The 8,674-nt window shown below is 53.5% G+C and overlaps 1 protein-coding gene and 1 long non-coding RNA gene across 3 annotated transcripts in view; both read right to left on the reverse strand.

Annotated features, from left to right (window-relative positions):
- On the reverse strand, positions 1-1,962 carry LOC112398026 (uncharacterized). Its single transcript, XR_003002908.1, has 3 exons — positions 1,508-1,962; positions 324-414; positions 1-89 (listed from the first exon to the last, which is right to left on the reverse strand). It is a non-coding gene; the product is annotated as an uncharacterized LOC112398026 (long non-coding RNA).
- Positions 1,963-8,287: 6,325 nt separating this feature from the next.
- The window catches only part of FAM229A (family with sequence similarity 229 member A), a 1,467-nt gene continuing 1,080 nt past the window's right edge, over positions 8,288-8,674 (reverse strand). The window contains exon 2 of one of the 2 annotated variants that reach the window (XM_024742389.1): positions 8,288-8,550. In XM_024742389.1, the coding sequence (XP_024598157.1) occupies positions 8,448-8,550 (103 nt within the window). In that variant the 3' untranslated portion in view covers positions 8,288-8,447. The remainder of the gene's footprint in view (positions 8,551-8,674) is intronic. The other variant, XM_024742391.1, reaches the window with a different exon arrangement.

Raw genomic sequence — 8,674 nt, forward strand, 5'->3', positions numbered from 1 at the left:
GGGCGGCGGGCGCCGGCATGGCCGGGCCCCGGCAGCCCCGGAAACACAACTCCTGGTCAAGGCGGTGCGGGGGCGTGACCCGGGGGCGCCTGCGGGGTAGACGGGCAGCGGTCACCCCAGGAGGCACGACAGGCGGGGAGTAGGCGGCCGCCTCGTGTCAGACGCGGCGGCGCGAGGGTCGGGGTCACTCCTGGCCCATGTGGAGGGGCGGGGAGGGGGATTGGAGGCCCCCCTCGGGCCTTCCCAAGGATCTGGACTCCTCCCCCGCAGCTGCCAGACCGGGGCCCTTCATCGAGCCGACACCCTCCTCCGGGCCCCCTCACCGGGACAGAAGAAAATTCACCGCGAAGTGGGCAGTCTCGGTGAATAGCATAGTGTCCAGTCCTCCTGGCCCGGCTTCGGCCTCTTTAATACCTGCTGGGACGTGGAGGGGGAGGCCTGAAAGCCCATAGTCCCCCCGGGCCCCGCTGTTTTTAGCAGGAGGCGTCAGCTGGCAGAGCGGGGTGGGGCAGCGCCAGCCCCTCTGGCGGGGTCTAGTCTGTGGTCTGTCTTCAGCTGCTTCAGTGGGAGGGGGTTGGTCACCAGTGCTGGAGGATCCCCTGAGACCCTCCTCCCCCAGGATCAGGGACAGAAAGGCAAGGACAGGCAGAGGCAGCAAGAGGGGGCCCAGGATAGGAAGGTCAGCTGCCGTTTGGATAAACCCTTCCTTATTTCACCCAGGGGCCTCCAGCTTCTGCTTACACACCCCTGATGGTGTGTTCAGGAAGAAACCACACCTCAGAAGGCCTCACTGCTCCCGGGCTTAAGAGCCTCCCAACTCTGCCCCCATGGCCCTTACAGGAGCCTTTCCCTTGCTCTGGGGCACTCTTAGATATCAGAGGCAGAAGGCTTCTCAGCCACCTCTAGTTCAGGAGTTCTTATCTGGAAGCCAGGACTGAGTTTTTGGGAGCTTCAGGAGGCCCGATACTGTTTGCAAAGTTCAAACACACATATATTTCTGGAAGGAGTCTAGAAAGAGAGAAGGGCTCCGACACCTCCCCCAGCCCCACCCCCCCACCCTCCCACCAAAAAAACAAAAATTAAAAGCCTACATTCTTTGCAGAAAGGAAAACAAGTTCAGAGAGGGGCAGAGAAAACCCAGTAGTAGGACCCAGGCTTCCTACTACTCTGCCCATCCTTACAAAGGGTGAGACAACCTCTCTGTGCCCTTGTCCTGCTCAGAGCATGGGGTTCCGGGCTCAGAGCCCAGGCTGGGCCCTGCTGCCCCACCCTCTGGGGATCCTGGGGAGCATGCTGGCCCCGCTCCCTTTCCCACACTGCCTGTTTGGGCTATTTCCCCCCAGTGACTCACACTGGCTGCTGGGGAGAGTGGGCAGCTGTTCTGAGCCCCAGAGCCCTGTATGGCCCTGACTTGCCCCCCTCCCAATTGTGTGGCTATATTTGGGGATTCCACCTCCTCTTTTCCCTCCTTGGGGAATTTCCCTCCTCTCATTCCTTCCTCCTTTACCTGTCTCCAAGTTCTCCCTCCCTGATGGCTCCTTCCCAGCAGCAAACAAACAGGCTCTGGTCTTTCCTATGTTTGAAAAAGAAGAAAGCCCTCCTTCGACCCCAGGTCCTTCTCCAGCTCCCCTTCACAGCCAACATTCTTGAAAGAGTTGTGTACACACGTTTCCACTTCCTCACCCAACCCCTGCGGTCTGGCTTCCTCCCCCACCATTCCACAGGGGCAGCTCGTCAAGGTCACCACTGACTTCCCTGTTGCTAAATCCAAGGGATGCTCGTGAGTCTTTATCTGATTTGACCCCTTAGCAGTGGCTGACTTTGACACAAACACTCCCTCCTATTTGAAACACTTCTGTGCCCTTGTTTTTCTGGACACCGTGGACTCTTGATTTCTTTGCTATTTATTTGCAACCATGTGGTTGCCGCCACATGGCAAATTTCTCATCCTTCGCTCACTGCCTAATCATGGGTGTTCTTGGGCCTTCTACAGTCTGTCCCAGGGGATCTCATGGGTTCCCATGCCTTTGGTGTCCACCTGTGTCAGAGACTCACTTCTCTCTTTCAGCCCAAGCCTCTCTTCCCTGCCCAACACCTATCTCCTGGCCCCATCCGCCTGGATGTTTCACCTCACAGCAAACATGCCCCACACCGGCCCTTCCTCCCATGTTCCCCAGCTTGGCCATTTTCTCGGTTGCCTGAACTGGAAATCTGGGCTTGGTTCTAGACTCTTCCCTGTCCCTCCCTTTTCATATTCAAGCAGTTACGAAATCCTGTCCTCTCCAGGATATGTCTAAAATCCAATTGCTTCTCTCCATCTCCACTGCTACCACCTGGTCCAAGGCCCCATCGCCGTTCACCTGGGAGGCTGCAGCAGCCTCCTGGATGATCTCCCTGCTGCTACTCTCAATCTCTTTTGTGTTCTGTTCTCACAGAGCAGCCAGGATTGTCTTTCCAAAACATGAATGTGTCCCTCTTCACTGTGTCTTCACCACCACGTTCACTCGTGGCACAGACCAGTCCCAGGGCCAGGGATATTTCTCACCGCCATGTCCTTGTCTGGGTAACTGCTTCTCATCTCAGTTCCAGTGTCGCTTCCTTAGGGAAGCCATCCCAGATCCCGCAGCTGGCTCTGCTATTCCTTCTCACAGTGCTCAGCCTCTCTGTAGACCGATCAAGCAGTCATTCACTAGCCAGTCTAATCTGCAAACATTCTACCAACTCCTGAACGCTTCCATTCTAGGCCCCGGGATGTTAGGATGAATATGACACAGCCCCTGCCCTCCGTGAGTCCATAGTGTAATGGGGTAAACAGGCACTCAACAGGGATCAAGGAAGAGATGAGTACACAGTGGGACAAGCAGGTGCTATGGGAGGGGAAGGACAGGTGGTCAGAGGAGGCTTCTTTGAGGAGTGACAATTGGTGGAGATCTGAGAGGTAAGGGGGATGGGAGGAGGCTATTCCAGGCAGAAGGAACAATGTGCTGAAAGGTGGGAAGAAGGTTTTGTGAAGAACTCAGGGGTGTCCACGTGGCTGGACAAGTGATGTAAAGAAGCCATTGATGAGATTTAAATAGGAGAATTACATGGCTGGGTTGTGGTCTTTATAGAATAATTCTGGGCTAGAGGAATCAAGAAGGGAAGGAAGCACAAGACCAATTAGGGGGCTGCTGGAGTAATCAAGATGAGTAGCGATGGGGGTCTGGTTCAGGGCAGTGTGGTGGAATTGGAGCAGAATAGACTGTGGGCACCAGGACTGGGAATTGGAGAAGAGAGAGGGAGTGAGAATGATTCCAGTATCCTTACCCCAAGGGCAGGTGGGGAGAGGCCAGTGGGAGCTGGGACACCCATATTCCTGTGGGGTCCAACCCACTGATCTACCTGGTGTTAGGTTGCCTGATGTCTTCCCACGGCCCTCATCCCTGCTTTTTCCTAGAGGAGCAGATGGAGTCCCGAGTGTTAGATGCCTGCTAAGGAGGCCTAGGAGGAGGCCGGCGGGGGGAGGAAGGGGAAGTTGGGTCAGGGTCCAGATGTGATGGGGTTGCAGGGAAAGTGGCATTGGGGTTTCCTCAGGGTCTGGAAGCTCCACGGTCTCTGGCTTCACCCTGAGACCCCCCCAGTTCTGAATGCTCAAACTCAGGGCCCAGTCCTTAGGGGTTCTGGGGGCCTTTTAGGGGCTTCGAGTCTATATCTGAGAAGCCACAATGCCCTGACAAGTCCCCAGGACTCTAGAGAGTTGCTAGCATCAGTGTGCACTTCCCACGAGCTGGCCCACTGCCTATTACCTGCATAATCCCCTGCAATCCTCACATTAACCCTCGGAGGCATGTAGCTTACTATCCCTGTTGTACGTACTAGACTTCCAGGGTTAAGGGACTTGCTCAAATTCAAACAGCTAAAACGCTGCAGAAGGAGGATTTGAACCAAGGTTTGACTGACATCAGAGTCTGTGCTTTTAACTCCTGTGCTATATTAAGCCTGTCGACCCCTTGGTTGATTGGCTCGGTAAAGGAAAGAGGCTTTGTGGGGGATTTGCTTGTGGTTGGGGTGGCTGCCCCCTTCTCATATCAAGCGATGGGAAAGGGTAGCGCTGACGTCAATTGTTGCCATGGAGATATAGCAACCCTTTCCCTGCCGTTTCCATGGTAACCTGGGGGGTCCATCTGTACTTCGCCCCCTCCTTCTAAAAGAGGGTCCCTTAGGGAGGGGCTGCCTAATAAGGTGTCTGAGAGAGAAGTCAGGGAAGGCAGTGATTCAAGTATCCTCCTTTCCCTGGGCCCCTCCTCATTTCTCAAGCTGAGAATGAGGCTGGGATGTGGGGGTCCTGCCTGGGGGTCTGGGGAAAGCTTTACCCTCTAGGGTGAGGGAGGCAGTTCTGCCTTTCCCACCTGGGGATTCCCCTGGAAATGACCACCCCCCCCCCCACTCCCCACCAAGTTCCTCAGCACCTGAGCAGGACTGTGAGGAACTTGGCAGAGGGAGGCGAGAGAGATTCCCCAACCCTCTCCAAGGCTGGGCATCACCCAGCCCCTGGGGACGTGGCTGGCTGGCTCTCTGCTGCCCCTTGAAGCCAAAGGTAGGAGCAGCAGCAGCCTCCCTTGCTCAGTGCTAGAGGTGCACGACATTCCTGCCTAGTGCTCTATGTGCATGACTTTACTGAAAGCTTCCACCAGGTTTCATGAGCCCCATTTTACAGATTTGGAAATAGAGACTCAGAGAGGCTAAGTATGTAGCCCAAGTTTGCACAGCTAGTAAATGGCAATCAGGACTCAAATCTAGGACTAAAGTTTAGGCCAGTGACTTTTCCAGGGGGAAAAAAGGAAGAAGCAACAGAGAACGTGATGGAAAAGGAGAAGAAAAATAGAGTGAAGTGACCCAGGTTGGAGCCTGTCATTCTCCCTGTCACCTACAGAACAAAGTTCAAACACAAGGCCTCCCTGATTCAGCTTCTCTTCTGTTAACTCATCCCTGGATCCCTTGAATTCTGAGCTCTGCAAGGGCAAGGGATATGTCAGATAAAGGCTTGGGTTCTCTGCACCTCGTGTGGCCCAGGTAGGTGTTGGTGAAAGTTGATTGAACTGAGTTCCTTGAAATTGTCTTCCACTTTCCTGCCTCAAGGCCTTTGTCCACAGTGTTCCACCTGGAATGCCCTTTCCCCTTGCTCATGGCCATTCTAGAGCTATGTAGCCCCAGGGTCTGGCCCACTGGCAAGGTGTTTGTCTGTATTCTTTGCATCCCTCACTAACCAAACATAGCGGTAAATCTTGTTTTTCTTTTTCCTTTTTTGGCCACGCCACACAGCATGCAGGATCTAAGTTCCCTGACCAGGGACTGAACCCGTGCCACAGCTGTGAAAGCTCGGAATCCTAACCACTAGGCCACTAGTAAATCTTTTTAAATTTTATTTTATTTTAAAAAATTAAAAAAATTTTTGGCTGCATTGGATCTTCGTTGCTACGTGCTGGCTTTCTCTAGTTGTGGGGAGCGGGGTGCACAGGCTTCTCATTGCAGTGGCTTCTCTTGTTGCGGAGCACGGGCTCTAGGTACGCGGGCTTCAGTATTTGCGGCACGCAGGCCCTAGAGTGCACGGGCTTCAGTAGTTATGGCCTGTGGGCTCAGTAGTTGTGGCACACAGGCTTAGTTGCTCCGTGGCATGTGGGACCTTCCCACATCAGGGATTGAACCCGTGTCCCCTGCATTGGCAGGCAGATTCTTAACCACTGTGCCACCAAGGAAGTCCCAGTAAATCTTTCTTTAAAGGAAAGGAGTGTCGAGAAGATTGGAGAAAGGAAGTGAGGGAGATAAGAGAGAAAGGAAGAATGGGAAGGATTCAGCATTTGTGGGCTGGCAAGGTCCATAGAGATCACTGGTGCTTTTTTTTTTTTTAAACTAGTGAGGAAATGGCCCCAGAGGGAAGGGATTTGCCTCCCAGCAGGTCATTGCTAGGCCACGTGAGTTCCATGAGGGTCAAGGCCCATGTTTGTCAAGTTCATCGTTGAATCCCCAGTGTCCTGCACAGGCCTGGCTGGTAGACTTGTATTGAATGAAACAGGGACGAAGCCTGAAGGAGAACCCAGTCACACAGAACTCCTGGTCACACTTTCTAAGGCTCCTCATTGCCTTCAAATTGAGTTGTTACACTGGCCGCTGCCACTCTCTATCCCTTTTTTTCGGGCTTCTTTTCCTCCCAGGGGTACTTGATCTTTATATAAGCTGTCTCTGCTCCTGGAATGTTTTTTCTCCATCATTACCATTATTTTCTGGTGATGCTGTCAATCACCTGGCTGTGCTTGCATCTCAAGTGTAGGCTTACCTGTAGTTCAGCCTGGTCAATTGTAGTCTCCCATCTCCCTGACAGTGGTAATTGGCCCAAGGAATGTGCATGTGATTTAAAAGGGCCAATCACTGGCCTTCCCAGGGATAGGTATACTGAGACTGGGAGAAAGCAGGTCTCCCTTCCTGGGATTTAAATTTTTTTTTTAATTTAGGCTGTGCCGGATCTTAGTTGCAGCATGCGGGATCTTTAGTTGTGGCATGCGGGATCTTTTAGTTGCAGCATGTGGACTGTTTAGTTGCGGCATGTGGTCTTCTTAGTTGTGCATGCATGCGGGGTCTATTTCCCTGACCTGGGCCCCCTGCATTGGGAGCACAGAGCCCTAACCACTGGCCCGCAAGGGAATTCCCCCTTCCTGGGATTTTTTTTTTTTTTTTTTTTAAGCTGATGCAGCCATGTTGCCATGTTCCCTGCCCAGAGGAGATAATCAGGGATGAGAGGAACAAAGCAACAGTCCTAGTGGGGTTGAATCCTTGATTCCAGCCCAATGGATGCCCTGGTTCCTATAGTTCTTCCTTTAATCACTAACATATCCCTCCCAGCAACTTGAAACAATCAATTCCTTTTTTGCTTAAGCTAACATCAGTTGCTTGCAATGGAGAGACCTTATCCATACAGAGGCCGTTTTTTTTCCTCTCTAAAATTACAAGGGCCTCCTAAGGAGGGTGAATACTGTTTACTGGCAGGGAGGCCCTTTTTCTGCAGAGCAGCAGAATGGGTTGTTAAACGGAGTAGGACCTGCATGGAGTTTGGTGGGGATTGAAACAGCTGGATTACTTCACTTAATAGAAGAACAGAGAGTCCCGGTGGCAGGGCGGAGGTTGGGGGTGGTCTCCAGTAGGTAAGGGTGAAGGGGGAGAGGAGGGAGGGAGAGAGAAGCCAGCACTATGGCTTGAAGCCAGGGATTATTCTGGTGAAGGGGAAGGAAAGGCATGGAGGGGCTTTTAAGAGCCAGGATGTTAAAGGATGTCTAAAGTCCAAGTAGATCCTTTTTGACAAACATCCTCTCTTCTTTCAATAAGCCTCCTACATCTGGGACTGCCTGGGAGGGAAGTCGTGGAAGTCGAAAAGGGTGGCCCTTTCTGGTGACCATGGGATCTGAAGTGCTCTGGGAGGCTTAGACTTCTACTCCATGTGGATTAGAGGAGGGGTGTTGAGTCAATCGTACTTAAATCTCAGGGGACAGGAGACTGAACCTGACCTTTGGGTTACATACATTTTTTCCTGTATTATTTTAATATTGGAAAGTGGGAAATACTCATTCAGCTTCCAGGCAGCCTTCCTGTCATGGGCCCCTCCTATGCATGGATTTTGGGGCCTCAAGTCTGAGGACGCTGCGGAGTGCACTAGCATCACCTGTCATCTGGGGGACCCCAGGCACGTTGCTTAAGGCTCAGTTCCCTCACCTGTAAAAAGGAATAAGAAATCGAAGTTTTTCAAACGACTTCTTCCCCAGTCTTCTGGCCCCACCAGTCTTAGGAGAAACCAAAGCTCAAGATGGACGGGGCAGCCCCTAGCCCCTTCAACAAAGCCAGGGGTTCCCAGGGTCACAAAACAGCAGGTAGCAAAACCGAACTCCATCTTGGGAGAATTAAATGGGCCTGGTGTGGGTGGCCATTCTTATTAAGTTCTCTGTCCACCTTCTCCAGTCCCAAGCTTCTCTGGGCCCCCAGAGTCCAGCACAGTAATGCTAATTTTACTGGAGAACCAAGGAGAGTGTTGGGGAGACGGATGAGGGCAGAGCCTGAGCAGAAAGGCGGCCCTGAAAGGGATCATGACCAGCAAGAAATGGGGGAAGGGCTTGGTGTCCAGGGGGAAGAAAGCGGAGTCGGAAGGGCAGGCCCCTGGGGCTGGGTCCAAGTGAGGAGGCAGCAGAAGGGAAGATGCCTTTGGATGAGGCGGAGCAGCGGGCGGGCCCGATCCGACGTGATAAACATACACTGGCCGGAGTGGAAAGAACAGTTTATGCTGTGCTTTATTAAAATGTGCATCGTTCTTTTATTTTAAAATGTGCATCATTGTCTCCTGCTCGGCGCGCGCGATCTCAGCGTGGTGGCCTGCGGCGGGCCTCGTACACGCCCGGCTCCCGCGGAGCTGTCGTGCGCAGGCGCACTCAGGTGGCGCGGACCCGGGGGCTCCCGCCCAAGGCCAGGTAGACGTCGATGGGCACGTGCAGCAGCGTCAGGCAGTGCCAGCCGGGGCAGCGTCGAAGCGGCCTGGGGAAAGCGGGGTGCGACAGGGGGCGCTGAGGCGGGGCAGGCTCATCCTGTACGGGACGCATCGGGGAGTGCACTTGGGGTCCCTGAGGTTCGGGCGTGGATGTGGGACCTTACGTGGGGC

The sequence above is a fragment of the Neophocaena asiaeorientalis genome, unplaced genomic scaffold (genome assembly GCF_003031525.2).
Source record: "Neophocaena asiaeorientalis asiaeorientalis breed wild unplaced genomic scaffold, Neophocaena_asiaeorientalis_V1.1 scaffold1580, whole genome shotgun sequence".
Taxonomy (NCBI): Eukaryota; Metazoa; Chordata; class Mammalia; order Artiodactyla; family Phocoenidae; genus Neophocaena; species Neophocaena asiaeorientalis.